This window comes from Myiozetetes cayanensis, unplaced genomic scaffold, assembly GCF_022539395.1.
Source record: "Myiozetetes cayanensis isolate MyiCay16 unplaced genomic scaffold, myiCay2020 scf6-25, whole genome shotgun sequence".
Classification (NCBI taxonomy): Eukaryota; Metazoa; Chordata; class Aves; order Passeriformes; family Tyrannidae; genus Myiozetetes; species Myiozetetes cayanensis.
This window is the reverse complement of record NW_026087853.1, coordinates 44425977-44444291: the sequence shown is the minus strand read 5'-3', so window position 1 is coordinate 44444291 and position 18315 is coordinate 44425977. Positions and strand designations below refer to the sequence as shown.

Genomic DNA, 18315 nt, shown 5'->3' with positions numbered 1-18315 from the left:
CATCTGCTGCTGCCTGCTGCCAGGCTGGCAGTGCAGCTTCTAGACACAACCAGCAGCTTCTGTTCCAGGTTCACTCTGAACCTGTGCTTTTATCAATCTATCTATGCATAGATGGAGATATATATATCCATATATATAGTTATATAAAAGAGAACTTCTCCCCATATTGAGCAAGATAAATATAGCATTTATATTTAAATACTTATGTCCAAACCCCAGTAGTCATAACAGTGAGGTTTTATTTCTGCAAGGGAAGGCAATGCTGTGGTTGTCTCTCCCGAGGCCCTGTTGTCTGAGAATCCTACAGTATTAAGTCTGGTACCCCTCCTGGGACTGCTCTGCACAGTGTCTGCAGGAGGGCTGCCAGAGTGGGCTGTCCACAGCTGCACTCTCCTCTGATCCTATGCTAAACTATGGTCTGGCTGCTTCAAAACATGAAAGGACTTTTTCTGCTTCTGTATTTCTGTCATGGCAAGAGATTCTGGCCATCTGGCTGTGTCCCATGCTGAGGGTGGAGCTGGCCCCACTTTGGTACAGGGGGACCTCCTGATGTAAGCAGGAGGTGGGTTGTCTTAGCTGTACTTCCAGACACAGGCAGACGCTCCTTCTTCTGGGTCAGATGTAGGGATGGGGCATGTTTCTGCATGGCCATTTGAAGAGCTGGTGGGGGATGACGGATGATCTGCTGTGGGGGCGGTGCCAGGTGACAATGTTTGCCTGGATTTAGCCTCTGGAGGGAGGCAGAAGGCTGGGGCATGGCCAGAGGCTCTCCTGGCACGGTAGAGGAGTTGGGTGGACACTTACCTGTCTCTGCCATTTTTCCCCAGGAAGATCTGGCAGAAGGAAGGGCCCACAGCCTTCTTCAAAGGGGCGTACTGCCGAGCTCTGGTCATTGCTCCTCTCTTCGGCATTGCACAAGTTGTCTACTTCATTGGCATCGCAGAGTTCCTGTTGGACATGCTCCCCAAGCCCCGGGCCTAGCCCTGGCGTGCCGGTGTGCCCTCCCGCCCTCTGCAGCGCTGAATTCATCCCCGTGTTCACCATCCGTGTCCGTTGATGTCAGAGCAACAGCACAAAGGGTTCGCGCAGGGATGCCGAAGGGACGTGGTCTCCAGATGAGCAAACATGGGGAGGGAGAGAGTCCCTTCTCTGTCTTGGTCTGGAACCTGCCTCCTCCTGCTCCTTCCACGGACAATAGTTAATTATTCATATCTCTTTCATTTTTTTTTATTTCCCTTTTTTTTTTTTTTTAATTACCATTCGTAAGGACACTGTTAAGCACAGACTGGGCTTGCAGACCCAGAAGTCTCCTCTCAGCCTTGGGAAGAAAAGAGAGAGGGGAAAGAAATAACTTGAACCCTCATCCACCCTAGTTTCCCTCTTTCTTCCTGGAGCTGCCAGCTATCTGAGGAGGAGCTGGAGGGGCAGCTGTGTCCCCTCAGCACTTCCAGGGCTCTGCTGACCTTGGGTCAAGAGCGGGCACTGCACATAGGGGGCCTATCTCATTGCTGCTGGAGGCACAGTGGGGGGGTTGCTGGACCTGGCAAGTTCCTTGGCCTGGAAACCTTCACTCCTCCCTTCTCCCTTTTTAAAAACGAGTTGGACTTAAATGAATGCTGATTGTTAATATTGATTTTGTAATTATTTTTGTTTTAAAGCAAAGGGATGTCCCTCCTAACTAGTTGTCACAGGCACATCCAGGTGAGGTGCAGAGATAAGATGTCTGCTCTGTAGGGAACATGTCTGTGGGATCACATGAATGTCCAAAGGTGCTTCCCTGCTTGACTACAAGCAGGGAAGGGAGAGGAACTTGGGATCAAGTTATTTTTGTTTGGGGGTGTTTTCTGGGTGGTTTTTTTTGGGGGGTGGGGGTGTTTGATTTTGGTTTTTTTTTGGGGGGGGGCTTTTATTTGTTTGTTTGGTTTTGGTTTTTTTTAATGTGGGGTTGTGGGGAGGGAAAACCAAACAACAAGAAACCACTTACATTCCTTCAACCTGCTCGCCCCCAGGGTGATAAAGTGGTGGCTGCAGGTGTAGAGTACCTGATCTAATTTTTTTCCAGCCTGACCCCACGTGTGTGAAGGGAGGCACCTGCTCCATTTCCGTGGTGCCCAAACTCCACAGGGAGCCGCACTAGAAATGCTGCTCCTGTGTTCTCACCTTGCAAGGTGAAAACACAAGGTCTGGTTGTGTTTTGATGTTTAACTTGGGTGTGTTTGGAGTCAGCCAGTGTGGAAGAGGCAGGGGGTTCCCGCACCCTGATCCAGGAGCTGTTTGCAGGTGCATGACCTGCAGGGCGAGTCCTCTGCATCACAAAAAGCTCGTCATGCCATTGGCTATTGGGGCGGTGATCACTGTTGGGTGCCAGAGGCCAAATCCATACCTACAACCCGCTCTGTCAAAGGGACACTGCCCCAGCTAATATCACTTGTCAGGGGACTTCCTCCTTCAGTACTCTTTTGGGCTGTGTAATTAATTCTAGCTTAAATGACCTTAAGTGTGAGACCTTCCAACCCAGTGTGATCTTCTCCATTATTTATTCCATTTGGTGCAATCCACCCAACTTTGGTGTTGAAATTAAACTGGTTGAATTCACTTTTCATTCCTTCTTTTTGTTTTGTTCTCCAGGCGCTTGCTTGGTGTTTGTGTTTCAAATGTGTATTTAAATTAATTAAAAAATCCCTGTTTTTAATGTTTAAAAGGAAACCATCTCTGTTTCAATGTTCTTGAGTTAGGTTTTTGTAAAACCTGTATGTTGAGGGCCTTCTTCTTGATGAATCCTTTTTCTCTTCAAGAAAGTTGTTCTGTGGTTGATTTGTTACTTGTCACTATGCATATATGAATAATGTTTTTTATTTTTCTTAATGACTTCTCCATGTATCTGGGAAGGAATCTGTGCAAAGATGATGGCTGTCTGTGCTGTGTGTGGTGCTGTGATGCTGCTCTTGCTCTGGAATTTCCCTTGGGTGGATTAAAAGAGAAAGATTTATTTTATTTTTTTTTAAGGTGCCCCATTCCTTGCTGCTTTGTGATTTACAGGGAGGGTCCTCAAAAAACACTTTACCAATAAAATTAATGGGGTTTCAGCCTGCCCTCCTCCTGCCTGTGAGGATTGTCCCCTGAAGCAGGATGACTTGTGGCTGCAGGGGTGTGTGTGAGGTGCAGGTTTGGATTGTGGGGTTAAGTTTGGAGGAAAATTTGGTGCAGAGAAGCACTGAGGTTCAGGGAAAGCTCTCCTTGTCCTTTGGGATGCTTTTGAAAACCTCTTTGTAAAACTGAGTCTTCCCTCTCAAATCACCAGCTCTTCTTCCACTGTTTTGGAGCTAGTGACCCTAATGGGGCTGATTTTTAGCTTCTTGGACATGTCCCTGAGTCAGCAGGACCTGGGGAGGTGGCAGGGGATAGTGACCATGGCTGCACAGGAGCTCCCTGGGCAGGCAGGGTCCTGCTTGCAAAAAAAACGGGAGAAACCTCATCAACTTAATTAATCATCTATTAACTGAAACCTCTTGGTATTGATTGCAATAATGAGGAATAAAAGTAAATAAACACACCTCTGCTCCCTTCTCTGCAGGTGCCAGTTGTCCCTGGGGCAAGAGCTGTCAGCCAGCAAGGGATCAACTCCTTGTGCAGCCTCGCTGGTCCCTCTGGCATCTCTCCACCCACGCCAGGCTGTTCCCAGTTGTACCTTGTCCCTGTCAACCCTCTCCCTTGCTCCCACCCTGCCCCTGGCTGCCATGGCTCCTGTTTGTTTGGGTTTCATGGTGTTCATTGCCCTTAAATACATTTTGCTGGAGGTGCTGTACTTGAACCTTGTCCTGGGTTCAGGTGCGTGAGTCAGTTTTGGCTGGTGGAATTTCCTGGAACGCAACAAGGAAATTTCCTAAAACCCTGGGGAGAAATTCCTATGAAGCAAATGGAAAATTCTGGCAACTGATAGGGGAATTCCTGGGAAGCAAAGGGGAACCATACTAGAAAGTTAAATATTCTGGAAGAAAATTGGGAAATTTTCTGCAAGACAACATAGGAATTTCCATGAGAACACTAGGGGGAAGTCCTTGAAAACAAAGGGAGAAATACTCTGGGAATTTTTAGAAAGCAATGGGGGGACTTTCTATAGGGGGGACAGCCTAGAGATAAAGGGAGAGAAATTCGAGAAAGCAAGGAGGAAATTTCCTCAAATACCTGGAAAACTCCTGAAAAGGAGAAGTGAAATTTCTCTAGAAAGTAACAGTAATATTTCCTGGAGGGGAAATTTCCCGGAAAATGAAGGAGAAATTGGTGGAAAGCAAAAGGGGAATTGCCTGGAGAGGAAGAATGATATTACTTCGGAAATAATTTCTTGCTTTCCAGGGAGTAAGTGTCATGGGGGAATTTCCTAGGAAAGCAGTGGAGGTCCTCTAAGAACAGAGGGAAAAAATCCTGGAAAGCAATATAGGACTCTGGAGAGCAACAAGGACATTTCCCAGGAAACAAGGAAGAAATAGCCTGTGAAGTGACTAGGAAATTTTGTGGAACACAGTGGGTTTTTAGGAAGGAAGCCGAAGATTTCCTGCAAAACAAAAGGCAATGTTCTGGAAAAACATGTAGGAGTGCCTAGTAAGCAGTAGGGAGAAGTTCCTGGAACAAAGAGGAAATTTCCTCATAAAGCAGCACAGCGGGAAGGAGGCAGCAGCAACTCCGTGTTTCAGCCCCACTGTCCCCCAGTCTGATCCTTGGGTAATGAACTCGAAAAACACCTCACGGGATTTGAGTGGTTTTTGCTGCTTCCCGCAGAGCTCCAGGGGGCTCGGGGAGGGCGCAGGGGCTGCCCCTGACCTGCCTCCTGTCGTGGTTATGGATGGGCTGTTTCACCTCTGTTTCAATGCCCAGCGCTGCCCTCTGGGCCTTGGCCTTCAATTGCTTTTTATTTCTTGACAGCCTTAGCTGCAGCCGAGGCAGCCCGGGAGAAGAAGGGTTAAAATAAACAGTGGAAATTGCCCCGGGGGGTTCCCAGCCCTGTGCTCGGGCGCGCCCCGGGAAGCCCCGGCGGGAGCGGGTGAGCCCCGGGGCTCTGGGTGCCCCAAGCTCACGTTTTAAGTCCGGTTTATTTATTTTAAATATTATTAGTCTGGGGAGGGGTTTGCGCGGGGCTGCGGCAGCATCTCCGGGTGCGGGGCCGGGCTGGAGCATCCCCCGGGAGCGGCGGGACACCCCTCCCGCCCGCCGCGGGAGCGGCGGCACTTTCACTTTCGGAAGGGGCACGTGATTTCCAGGAAAACGGGAGTAGGCGGATAAAGGATCGGGTGGTAAGCGGCCGCCCTCCGCATCGAGATCGCCGCCCGTCCCGTCCCGTCCCGTCGCGGCAGCTCGGCGGAGCCCGCACCATGGCAGCGCTGGAGAAAGAGGGGTAAGCGGCGCCCCAGCACCCCCGTGCCGCCGTCCCCGGGTGGCCCCGGTCCCCCCGGTGACGGCCCCCTGCCCGCAGGGAGCCCCAGAAGCTGCGGTTCGGGCCGTGGCTGCTGAGCGCCATCAGCAGCGGGAGCTACCGCGGGCTGTGCTGGCTCGACCCCGAGCGCACCACCTTCCGCGTCCCCTGGAAGCACAACGCCAGGAGGGACATCACCAGCAGCGACCTGGAGATCTTCAAGGTAGGTGGGACTGGGGTCACCAGCAGGAACCTCAGGGTCTTCAAGAGACCCTGGGATGGGATCGATACACAGCTGCTCTCTCCAGCTCTTCAGGGTGGGAAGGTGGGAGTGACCACGTCTTCCAGGGGGGTGGGATAGGGTGGTGACCAGCAGCAAGTTGAGGTCTTCAAGGTGGGTGGGGTGTGGGAAATAGGAAGGCAGGAGAAGATCAGTCATCCCTGAAACCTCCGTGCTCATGGAGAGAGGGGCCCTATGCTCACCCGTCTGCACCCACAGGCCTGGGCAGAGGTGAGTGGGCGGTATGAGGAGTCTTCTGAGGACCCGGCCAAGTGGAAGACCAACTTCCGCTGTGCCCTGAGGAGCACCCACATGTTCAAACTGCTGAGGGACCATTCAAAGTGTGGCGAAGACCCGCACAAGGTCTTCACCCTTAACCAAGGTGAGCCTGGCCCCAGAGAGGGCTGTGTTGGGTGAGGTGGGCGATCTCAGGACACCCCACTCCTGGTGCTCTCCTTTTCAGCCACCCTTCAGCACAGCAAGAAGGGGGATTTCAGCAGCCCTGATCCCGCAGTGGACCAGCAGCCAGCACAACAGCAGCCTCAGGTAGCTGGGTGGGCACCGCAGCCCACTGGGGTCCCCACTGCCACTCGTCAGGTATTGCACCTCTGTGTCCTTGGGCTGCTCTCAAGCTGCAGCCCAGCATCTGGCCAAAATGCAGGCCAGGGGGAGGCTGTGATCTCCTCACCCACAGCAGAAAGATCCTATTCTGCTTCCCTTCACAGCTGGAGCCTCATCCCCAAGACGTGGCCCCAGAAATTACTCTTCCAGGTAAATGTTGGGGTCTTTTTGGAGGGGGCACCCTGCTAGGCTTAGTTGGGGCTGATTTTGGAGTTGTGAGACGTTCCACCTGCTGTGCTCCCCCCTAGGCAGCACCGACCCCACACAGCCCATATCACTGGAGAAGCTGCTGCAGCTGTGTGACATTTCCTCCTGTGACATTGTCTCCATGACCCCGTCCTGGGTGCCCGCAGGTGAGACCAGCCCTGCTTGCAGGATGCAGAATGGGTGGCCCTATGGGTGGGTGATGCCAGCACCTCCCCACTGGTGATTTCCCTGCAGGGGACATCCTGCTCCAGCCTCACCAGGACACCCTGCTCCAGCTTCGTGCTGACCCCAGCCAGAACAACTGCTTCCCTCCCACAGCATTTCAGCAGTGGGTGCCCATGGTGGAGCAGCCCGCCTTGGGCACCTACAGCCCCCTGGACCTCATGCCGCCGGAGGAGCTAGGTGGGTGCTGTGGGGCAGGATCCAGCCCTGGGCACAGGAATGCCATAATGGGGTGGGGAGAGGCCAGGGTGCTGCCACGTGCACCCCACACTAAAGCAACCCCCGCCCCGCTGCATCCCAAATCCCCGTGCTGATGCTGCTCGTGTCCCGCTGCAGGAGCCGCGCAACTGCCGTGTCACCTGACGGAGGACGCGGTCCCCGTGCAGTCGCCAGGGGAGGCGATGTTTTTGGTCCCCACCGCCAGCGCTGTGCCACAGCCACAGCCACAGCACCTGGTGGGTGACACAGGTGAGGGTTATTAATTATTAGTAGCTGTAAATTATTATATTTATTATTAGTAAATAGTAATGCTCGGGGTGGGGGTCTTTGCTTTGGAGAGGGAGAACATTTCGGTTTGGGGGATGTGGCCGCTGATCACTGCCTGGTGCAGGTGGCTTCATCTCTAACCTGGACATCACCATCTACTACCGGGGAAAGGAGTTCCACCAGGAGATCGTGCAGGGCAGCCACTGCCTGCTGACATACCAGCCCCTCGACCTGGCGGAGGACCAGGGTCCCTGGCACGTGGTGCACTTCCCCAGCCCTGCCAACATGGCCGATAGAAAGCAGTGGCGGATCACCGAGGACCTGCTGGGCAAGGTGGGGCTGCAGCTCGAGCAACGCGACTACAAGATCTTTGCCACCCGCCTGGAGAAGTGCAGGGTATTCTGGGCCCTGTCCCAACAGCTCGAGGGTGTCAAGGACCCCCCATCCAACCTTCTCGATCGGAACCAGAAAACCCCTATCTTTGACTTCAATGAATTTAGCACAGGTGGGTAGGGATGTCCTATCGTTCCCCATATGTTGTTTCGTCTTCATCCTGGTTTTAGGGCTCACAGGAACCAGGTCCAGGATGTTACAAGCATCCAAATCTTCCCCTCTGTTCTGTTCTCCGGGCTCACCCCAAAACTGATCCTTGTCTTCTCTTGCAGAGCTAAGGGACTTCCGCAACCGCCAAAGGCGGCGGTCCCCTGACTTCACCATCTACCTCTGCTTTGGTCAGGCCTTCTCCAAGACCAAGCCTAAGGAGACCAAGCTCATCCTGGTCAAGGTGCAGGAGCCAACAACCACTGTTGCCCAGGGCAGGGGAGAGACTCATGGGGGTCAGGGGAGCTGGGACACTGGGTTGTTTGAGGAGGGGGATCTTCGAGGTCTGTGGGAGAAGAAGGATCTGGGTGGCTGAGGAGGGATCCTTGGGGGCTGGGGCAGATGCGTTTCTGGGTGCTTATGGATGGGGACTCATACATGATGGATGGGGAATGGAGGTTCCTCAGGGTCTGGGGAGCGGGACCCTCAGGGGCCAGGGGAGGTGAGTGCCTGGGTGCCCATGGAGGGACACCCTCTGTGGGCAGTGGAGATGGGGATCTGGGAGCCCTTGGCATTTGAGGCAGATGGATATCTCAATATTCCTTTTGGGGCTGAGAGAGATGGGGGAACTGAGTGACAGGGAAGGGGGACCCTTGCAGACTCAGGGGGGGTTGGGTGACCAGGGACGAAACCCCTGGGGACCAGGGAAAACAGTGGGGCAGGCGTGGACCTGAGTCAGAAGACACTCGGGGTCTGGGTGGGATGCTGTGGAAGGCAGCCCAGGGATGGGAACCTCGGGGTGGGGAAGACAAAGGATGCCCCAGCTCCACTCCAGGATTCCTCCCTCCACTCCAGGAAGACAGGGCTATGCAGGCTGTTGCAGCCACATCAGGCAGCTGCCCATAACCCTGACGTTTTTCTGCTGCAGCTGGTGCCCAAGTTCTGTGAGTACTGCTATGAGAAGGTGCTGCAGGAGGGAGCCTCATCCCTTGACAGCCACACCATCAGCCTGCAGCTCTCGGACTCCTTCAGTCTCTACGATCTCATTGAGCAGTACACCATGGAGCTGGACTGACACCCACCCACCACGTGGCCTCTGGGGCAGGCAGCAGGACCACTGGGCGTTGTGCAAACCGGCACCCCCAACTCAGGGACAGCTTCACTGACCAATCTCGGAACGCACGTGTTTCTTTTCCCCTCAGTCAGCTGCTAACGTGTTTTTGTGGGTTGTGATCATTTACAGATTTATTTTCTTAATTTGTCCAAGTTTAAATATATGTATAAATAGTTCTCTCTTGCTGGTGTTGCCTGGATGTCTGCCCCCACTATAGGTCTGAAACCTTCACCACCCCCTGTACCCCCCAAAACCACGGGGGTCCATGGCTGGCCTTGTCTCAGCAAAGTCCCTGCTGGCAGCAGTGGGCTGGTATCAGAGCCCTTGTCAGCAGCTTCTTCCTCTAAGTTTTAGTGAGTGAGGTGACTTCCCACACACGAAGGGATGCATTTATCAATTCATTTATTTCCGTGCGTTAAGACTGCAGACATGACTTTGACTTGCAAGCAGAGCACGTTAAGGACAGCTTGGCTTTGGCTAAACAAAAGTAAATCTTCAGCAAGTGCCTCCCCACTGGCTCGAATTACTCACTGGAGATGTTCTGGAAAAATAAGACAGTACCAGCAACCTGAAGCACTCAGACCTGAGCTCTGAGGCACAGAGGTGTGGTGGTATCTCAGGGAGGAGTGTGGAAACCAGAGCACTGCCTGAAGGTGGGATGCCCCCTCCCCAGGCTTCAAGGAACCACGCCCACCTCATTTCAGGAGCAAGGGGAGAACAAACCTGGCCATCACTGTTGGTCCCTGGGCAAAGGGGAGGGGGCAGTGTCCTTACCTGCCTAGTGACCTGGATGCTGCTGGGCCCAAAGGTGGTGGTCCCATAGCTTGTCACGTAATAGTGAGCAGGAGGCTGTGCTGGGAGCTCCTCCAGCTGACTGGGCACTGCGGGAATGGGACACCCTCAGCACCTCAGCTCCATGAAACCCTCAGCCCTCTTTCCCCTGAGAGCTGTTGCAGCACAAACTCAAGGACCATCGGGCTCACCTTTTGGCAGAAGCAGCTCTGTGCCAAAACGGTGCCCACATGTCCCACATGTTTTAACATCTTCCCTTGTCCTGCAGAGGGAAAAGCCACAAAAAGAAGGAGCAGGAGCTGCCTCAGCAGTCCCCATGTAAGATGATGCCAAGACAACGGAAGAGGCTTGCTTTTCCCACCCTGACCTGGGGTCCCACCCTTGGTGGACACTTCCTGTCCTCCCAGGGGCCTGAGCACCTTCAGCTCTTTGTGAAACAGGGGACATGTGGGTATGTGTTCAGAGTGAATATTATGTGCCTGAGCCCACAGTCTCAGCTTCTTCACCCTTCTTTCCATGGTCAACTTTCCCACACCAGTAAGTGCTAGTAACAGGTGGGACATGAGCTGCTGCCATCAGGAAGAGGGCAAAGTAGTGCCTGCCGAGTTTCACGACTAATTTCATATGGCCTTTAGGAGCTGGCCAGCCCCACCAGCATTGCTGTAACAGTCACCCAGGTCCTGCCCTTGCCTTGGAGTGGCACAGCGTGTACATACATGGCACTCGTGCCATCCATGTCTGGCCAGATGAACTCCGCGGGGCAGCCCGCCGTTCGGCAGGGAGTCTTCACACACACGTGCAGCCCCGGCCACTCCTCAGCAAGCTTCTGGATGATGAGCACAACTGCCACGAGGAAGTCCCAGGCAGACTGGAAACCTTCCAGGCAAAAGAAGAATGTCTCACTTGCTTACAGTCCCCAACCCCGGGAGATGCTGTCGTGACGCACCCATCACTCCCAGCCTGCCAGACCACAGCCAGAACAGTGGGACCAGCTCCACTTCTCACGTTAACCAAGGCCCACAGCCTTCATACAACAGCCTTCTAATGATATGTGAGAAGAGTTCCCCAACTCAGATGGCCCTTTTGCTTATCACTTGAAGACTCGGTCTGAGACTGTACTCTGCTGGGGCCTCTATGGGGAAGGATGACCCATTTGCTCCACAAAAAGACTGAAAACTTGACTTTCTACTTCCATGTGATACTTTTAGAGGAGTCATGAACAGAACTGGATGGAGAAAGCGGAAATTTTTAAGTGAACTGCTGGTGGGCCCTGGCTGGACTAGGACATGTGGCAGAGGTTTCTTGGGACACTGCCCAGAGGGCTGGAGGTGGCAGAGGGGGAGCTAAGGAGAGGCATAATGTTGGGAGTCATGAAATACGGATCAGGAATCTTACCTGTCCTTCCTGCTGGCTTTCTGCACCGGAGCTCCAGGTAGCTGTAGGCTCTCTGGTTATTCTCTTTGATCAGCAGAGGTTTGCCATTGCATACAAGCAGGCAGGTCACCTTGGCCACCCAGTGTGTGGAGTAGACGGAGCAAGCTTTCACCAGGAACCTGCGAGGACATTGCCTATGGCTTTCACCAGCCTCCTCCCAGCTAATCTCTTGCACCAGGAGAAGGCACGGCACCAGGTGAGCTTGAAAATATGAACCCAATTTCAGTAAGAACAGAGGCAGACACCAAATGAGGACCCTCTCCTACCAAAAGCTCAGGCAGCAGTAGCAGCTTCTTCAGCCAAGAGATGCTTCCAGAGTTGGCCATGTGTCCTGCTTTTGCCTGGGATGAAGTTAATTTTCTTTCTAGTAGCTGGCACAGTGCTATCTTTTGGATTTAGGATGAGAATGATGGGGATAACACACTGATGTTTTAGTTGCTGCTGCGCAGCACTTACACCAAGGCAACGACTTCCCAGGTTCTCACGCTGCCCTGCCAGCAAGGAGGCTGGGGGTGCACAGGAAGCTGAGAGGGGACACAGCCAGGATAGCTGACCCCAAATGACCAAAGGGATATCCCATACCGTATGGAATCATGCTCAGCATATAAATGTGGGGGAAAGCTGGCTGGGAGACCAGTTTGGGAATAGGCTGGGCAGCGTTTGGTTGGTGCTGAGCAATTGTTTTTCATTTGCATCACTTGTTCTTCTTGGGTTTTACTTCTTTCTTTTTCAGTTTCCTTTTAATTACAATATTATTATAGTTATTGCTGTTTACTATGATAATTTTTTCAACTATTAAACTGTCTTTATCTCAACCCACGAGTTTTCTCACTTTTACGCTTCTGATTCCCTCCCCCATCCCACCGGGGAAGTGAGTGAGTGGCTCTGTGGTGCTTGGTTTCCAGTTGGGGTTAAACCACACCACCATCAGGTAAAACTCTGGAAACAAGTCCACAAGGCCAGGAGATGTTCCCAAAATTGGTACGGTCCCAAGACCTGTAGAAACTGGAACATCCTCAGGTGGGACGGGGAGACCTCTGACTGCCTGGACAGGCACAGACTAGCCAAACACCACTCCAGATGAAGGATGAACCAGGAGCGTGGTCCTTGTTCACATCCAGACAGCGAACATCTCAATGGTTCATCCAGGACTCCACATGTGTGTGGCAGAGCTGAGAAGTCACCCTGATATCTTGACTCCCAGCCTCATGGTTCAGCAGATACAGTCTCAACAGCCAAGGGGCTTGCTGACAGTCATACTGCTGCACCGAGCAAAGCCTGAATCACACAACTTCATCAAGGGCTGGAAACCACTGCTTACCTCTGGAAGAAGCCCTCCGGTATTTCAGGAGAGAAGTAGGCTCGGATGTGGAGGTCCTCGAGGTGATCTCCTCCCCACACCTCAGAGACTTCTTCCGTTTGGTTCAGATAGGTTGGGAACAAGTACCAGGACTCGCCTTGGCTCCGTGTTGTCTCCCATGGCTTCCCAGGCACAAACTCACTGGCCTGTGGGTTGAGCGCTTCCATGTGCCTCACCTCCAGGCAGAGCTCAAAGTGCTCCAGGAGGCTGAAGAGCTTCCCTCTCCCTCTGTGAGGCCCCATGATTTCCTCAAAGACATCCCACATCCCTGCCGAACAGAGCTGGTGCTTCACCAGAGCACGCACAGCCTGGTGGCACAGCATTGCCTTTGACTTGAAGGTCCACACCCAGTTGGCCCTGTCTCTGATGGTGGCGTGTTCCCCGATCAGCGTCTCCACAGAGATGCTCTCGAGCTGCTGGACTAGGCGGTACCTCACGAGGAGCTGGATGGGAAGAGAGGAAGAGATGAGGTGGCAGTGAGGGTAGCCCAGCAAAGCTGCAGAGCTTGGGCCCTGCAGAGCAGATGGTCCTGACCCCCATGCTCACCTTGAACATAGTTATTAGGAAGGTGGGCTGGAGAAAAACGGTGCTTTCCAGTTGCTTGATTTCCTCGTACCACACGACAAGCCCGATGCGGTGGAGGTACCGCAGTATGTCCTGGAGAAGCTCCCTGCCCAGCCTGGCCAGGTGCTTGCGCTGGGAGAGTTTGCTGAGCAGGTACTGGAGGTCCATCATGCCTAGAGGAAGATGCGGGAGCTCAGCATGCATCTATCGGACACAGCATTCCAAGGCAGATGCTTTAGAGAGCCAACAAATGCCAGCAGCATTCCATATCACCCATGCCATCCCCGAGGAAGCAGCTGGGATTGAAGCAATGCTCAGTGGCGGTGGCCCAAAATGCTTTGCCTATCCTCAGCTGTCCCACTGCCACCCTGCAGCTCCCATGGTCTTGCCTTGACTCAGCCGTGGCAACAGCCAGGACCTCCTGGCGCATCTGAAAAATGAGGCTAATGCTGGTTTCTGTCATTGTTAGAGAAAGCAGGTTTGTTCCCAGCCAGAAAACCTTAGATTGCCAATTAAACCTCAGATTGTCATCCAGTCATGCAGAGAGACAGGCAACAAAACCTGGATTATCTCCACAAAAAAAAAGCATTTGCTCCTCATTCTCTGACCCTACAGTGGCCAGGGGAGCCAGAGATGACACAGGGTGCGGGTGCTGTTTATACCTGCTTTAGGTACATAAGCAAGGAGCTGCGACTGCCTGCTAGTCCTGCTAAGTGACAAGAGACACAGAGAATGGTCTAGGGAGGGGCAGAGGCCATGAAATAAAGTTAGCAGGATGTAGATTTGGGAACTACATAGAAACATTAAAGTTGTGGAGTTCCTTCCTGCAACATTTTTTAATTGCTTATACAGTGCAAAGAGGAGAAAGAACAGCGTTACTGGAAAGAAAGAAACCGGACTACACGGCCAGCTAGCAGAGCCTCCTGGTGAAGACACAATTGGCTTTCTCCTGTGCTTTTCCCCAGGCATCTGCCTGGGGTGAGGGGGGTGGGGCAGATGCTTGTAGCGTCAGAGCTGGGCAGCAGCAATTAATGCTCAGCAGTAACACTGCAAGGCCTTCAGCAGCCACACAAACAGGGGCAGAAGGTGCAGCAAGCACTGGAGACCCCATTCCAGATTCAGGAAAGCTCTGGAGAGAGCCTGTCTCAGGTACAGGACAGCGGGTCCTCCCAGGAAGGTGTGGCACTCACCGTGGTCTGCCATCTCCTCGCTCTGTGCGATATCCACGATGGCAGCTTCCACCTGCCTGTAGACAGGCGGCAGCACTCGGACCACCTCGGGGAAGAGCTCCTCGTTCTTCACATGCTCCAAAATAGTGGCCTCGAGCTTTTTGATATCACGGTGATCCGTGCAGTTGACAGCAACTAAGTTTAAGATCTGGAAAAGAGAAAGCACATACCTGCCAAAAGCACATCCAGAGGAGTCTTTTAGTTTGTGAGGTAAAGGAAGGACCTAATGCCGAGGAGGTCACACCTTTGTTCTGCAGCAGTTCCTGGAAAATCACCTGGTGATGGTAAATGACCCCTCACACTCCTCCTCAGGCACTTGCTACAAGCCACAGGAGGAGATGCCCATCACCTAGCGGGGACAAGGACCCAGCAGGTCACAGCCAGGGGTTACCACATCCACCCAGCCCAGGGAGTGGCTGCAGTAGGGGCTTGATGCATTAGCACCAGGTCATTATTGCCAGTAGCACACTGGGCTGCCAGAGACAGCAGGTGACCACAGAGAGTCAGAAACCAGGATAATCTCAGCCCTACGGTTAACGAGCAGCTCTCCATCTCTTTCAGCCTCTCCCACTGGTCCACATAAAACTTGGGCTCCTCGCTGTCCTCCAGGTTGTTGATGCAGTGAGCGAGGTTGCTTTTTCTCTCTGCCAGCATGGCTGTGATCTTGGTCATGATGTCCTGCCTCTTCTCCTCAACCTCCTCCTCCTGGCAGCAGTCCACATGGGTTCCCACAGGAAGCACCACTGAGTTTGGGACTCGCATGGACAGGTTGTTGATCCAGAAACCAACGAGCTCCTTGAAAGTGTTGTCATTAGTTTGATACCTGGGGAGGGAGGGAAAGAAAATCACAAATTCATGTCTCACTCTCTGAATCTCCAAACAACTTCCACCAGTGCAGGTCTGACCATGCACCCTGTGCTGTGCCAGGAGTTCACCGGAGAAGAGCTCAGATTTCAGAAGCTGACATGAGCTCTACCCAAGCTCATCCTTCACTCTTCCATCCTTAAGCTAAGCCAGTTGAAGCTATGGGGTGTAGAGTCCATCTCTGTTGTGGATGGGAACATCCCCATATAGCACAAAACCCAAGGGGTGATGCTCCCTTCACGTTCAGGGAACACCGCAGGATACAGAGGCATTGTAAAGGTATTTCCAAGGCAGAAAGCAAATCCATTTAGACAGGGTTCAATTGTCACATAAGAAGTTAGTGCTTATTCAGTCCCTCTAAACAGAGGCCTTTGGCAAGGTGATGACAGACCTTAATTAAAAGATTGATCTGCAAAAAGCGGGAGGGAGGAGAATTAGCTACTCCAGTGGTGAAAAGACTAGGGCTCGAGGTCCAATGGAAATGGTGTGAATTTGTGCAGGGGAAAGTTTCCCCAGTTCCTTTTTTCTTCCCCTGCCCCACCTGGAATCCAAACCAGTTGAGCACTTACATGTGAAGATTGATGACGAGGATGACGAGCGCCTGTGGGGTGATGAACACGTGGTGAGTCATGTAGTACTCCAGCTGGCCAGCAAAGTCCCAGAAGAGAAATGTGAAGTCCTCGATCTGGAACTCACTGATCTCTATCCCAACTGTTCGCTCTTCCTTGGGCACCAGTTTGGATTGCCCTTGCTTCAGGCTTTTGCAGATGGTGGATTTCCCTGCCAGTGAGGCCCCCAGGAACATGGTCTTGACCCTTCTGTCCTCCTGCCCCAAACCGTGTTGAAGCTGGATGAAGTAATTCCGTATCTGCTGAATGCCACCAGCACACACCTCACTGGGCGGCTCCCGGAGGGGGTTCCCATTGGCCTTAAACATTTTCAGGGATTGCCTCTGAAAGAGCTCCTTGGGGAGCTGGCGAAGGGCATTATTCTGCACATGGAGCTCCTGTAAACGTGCCAGCTGCAGGACAGGCTGTGGGAAGGTCCGGAAAAGGTTGTTGGAGATGTTGAGGTATTGGAGGCTGCCTTGACAAGCTGCGAGGTCCCTGGGGAGGGCACAGAGACGGTTGTTGTTCAGCCGCAAGTGTTTAAGCCTGGGGAGATGGGAGAAAATCCCCTCTGGGATGACTCTGATTTGGTTCTGATTCAGCTCAAGCCTCTCTAAACAGACGAGGCTCTGGATTTCATTGGGAAAGTCCACAATTTCATTTTTGGACAGTATCAGCTTCTTCAGTTTGCAGAGCTTGGAAATGCCGGTGACCGTCCTGAGCTTGTTCCTGTCGACATCAAGGCTCTCCAGCATGGGGTTGCTCAGGACTGCTGGAGGCAGCACACGCAGCCTCTGGGTGGAGAGAGACATTTCACGCAATCCATCCTCCTGCTCCTGACCTGGACACACAGGACAAGGGAGGTGGTAAGAGACACTTTGACCCTTTGGGTTGCAGACCACTTTTTTCCTTGAGCTCTGCACAACGTTGGGGTGATTTTGGCCAGCAAGGAAAAGCAGTGGAGCTGGCTTAACAGTGCAACCACAGTTGCTGCAAGAACAGCTCCTGAAGAGAGGAACTGAAGCCGAGGTACGAGGATCTTGGCTGGGGCCAAGACACAGCAAGAAAGTTCCCACCAGATGTTGACCTGTACACCAAGTGTCACCCTAGCAGATTTGTTCTCATGCTTTGAGCACTGCATGAGCTCCAGACACAGATGCATTTACCCCAAAACTGGCAGTTTCCTCATCCCAGCAGTGGGCTGGCAGGGCAGAGCTAACGTCAGCAAGACAGCTGCTCTCCAAGTAACTCACCCAGCCTACCCTCAGCTCTTGACCACAGCCTAGGGAGAAGTGTTGAAGCCAGGGCTAGTGAGTTCAGGCACTTCCTCTCTCACATCCTCCCCCCTCACCCCACTCCAGATGCAGATGATGCTGTGATTCCCTGCAGAGGCGCTTCCAGCCCCAGGAGAGAGGAGGAATAATGCAGGTGGACAGTAGGATTCCCCAAAGGACAAGGCACACAGGCAGGGACTCAGTGATGGCTGAGAACATCCCCAAACAGAGCGTGTTTAGAGCAGAGAGATTTGCAGGCAAGGAGAACAACAGCAGGATGCAGGATGGGGTTCACACGATAACAGAACATGGTTAGATTTGCTTTCCTCTCCCCTTGTTTCACTTCCTCACCACATGATGCCACATCCCCACATGGCATCCCCTTGTGCAACGCACCCTGCTCGGGACTGACTCATCATTTCTCAGCATCTACTTGAACATGCGACCTGCTACAAGCCCAGCAAGCAGGCAAGCTTTCACCCTCTCCCAAACACCCGATCTCTCCATCAGGGACAAGCCAAAGGACTCTCCCCCCACTCTGAACCAGAGCAGTGAAGACCCAGAGCAGCTACTCACAGGCTCCGGGCTGGGCCATGGCCCGGCCGTGCGGCACCAGCTGGATCCTCTGGGGCGTTCCCCCTTTCGATTCTCCCCTTGTTTCGCTCCCCGCCTCCCCAGGCTCTGCCTGGGAACCCCACCCTCTCTTTCTCCATCCAACCTCAGAGCAGCTCTCAACAACCCGAGCACTGGCCAGATGGCAGGGCCAGGGCTGTGTCCCAAAAGCAGTTCTGGAGGTCTCCTGTAACACAAACACGGTGGCAGAGCAGCTCCCGAGTCAAATTCCTAGTGCAGCGTCGCTCCCTGCCTTTGCTAAAGGAACTTCTGGTGTTATCCGTGTTGCAGAGGAGTAAAGGGACACTAACAAGAGGTTATGCTGTTACCAAATAACTGCATGTGTTCAGTAAGACTTCTTCCCTTAAACAGGTGGCAGCATCTGATCCAAGAGGGCCAGGAAGTAGCATACACATTATACTAGAAAAACTGTTTTCTAGAACGTGTGAGAAAAGGCATTTTTAGGTATATTTCTCATTGCCTTTCCCATGGGGCAGCCTACAATTTGATGGATTAACTTTTAATGGCAGACAGAAAGAACCAGTATTCTCACTGATACAACTTCAGTGGAAAGCACAGGCAGAAGATACAGTTTTCAGCTTCAGTGCTCCTTAAAGGCAGTCGCAGGTGCAGAGGTAACAAATTTAACAGGTCTTACACCACAGGCACTCTTAACACATCCTGCAACAGGCTGTTACCTT

The 18315-nt window shown here is 52.9% G+C and overlaps 3 protein-coding genes across 4 annotated transcripts in view; 2 read left to right on the top strand and 1 right to left on the bottom strand.

Moving 5' to 3' along the window:
- The window catches only part of SLC25A22 (solute carrier family 25 member 22), a 51745-nt gene extending 48751 nt beyond the window's left edge, over window positions 1-2994 (top strand). For both annotated transcript variants that reach the window (XM_050335276.1, XM_050335278.1), the window contains exon 10: window positions 828-2994. In XM_050335276.1, coding sequence (XP_050191233.1) covers window positions 828-981 — 154 coding nt within the window. In that variant the 3' untranslated portion in view covers window positions 982-2994. The remainder of the gene's footprint in view (window positions 1-827) is intronic.
- A 2314-nt stretch (window positions 2995-5308) lies between these two features.
- IRF7 (interferon regulatory factor 7) lies at window positions 5309-9053 on the top strand. Its single transcript, XM_050336750.1, has 11 exons — window positions 5309-5389; window positions 5468-5630; window positions 5907-6069; window positions 6151-6284; window positions 6413-6458; window positions 6557-6661; window positions 6750-6917; window positions 7074-7205; window positions 7348-7728; window positions 7889-8007; window positions 8692-9053. The coding sequence occupies exons 1-11, from the start codon at window positions 5367-5369 to the stop codon at window positions 8836-8838; spliced, it is 1581 nt and encodes a 526-aa protein (XP_050192707.1). The 5' UTR covers window positions 5309-5366; the 3' UTR covers window positions 8839-9053.
- A 209-nt stretch (window positions 9054-9262) lies between these two features.
- LOC126651127 (malignant fibrous histiocytoma-amplified sequence 1-like) lies at window positions 9263-17358 on the bottom strand. The gene is made up of 11 exons (XM_050336699.1): window positions 17354-17358; window positions 15690-16718; window positions 14788-15079; window positions 14218-14404; window positions 13010-13200; window positions 12425-12906; window positions 11065-11222; window positions 10386-10545; window positions 9861-9931; window positions 9652-9758; window positions 9263-9418 (listed from the first exon to the last, which is right to left on the bottom strand). Exons 1-11 carry the CDS (start codon window positions 17356-17358, stop codon window positions 9401-9403), a joined length of 2700 nt encoding a protein of 899 aa, XP_050192656.1. The 3' UTR covers window positions 9263-9400.
- Between the last annotated feature and the right edge of the window lie 957 nt (window positions 17359-18315).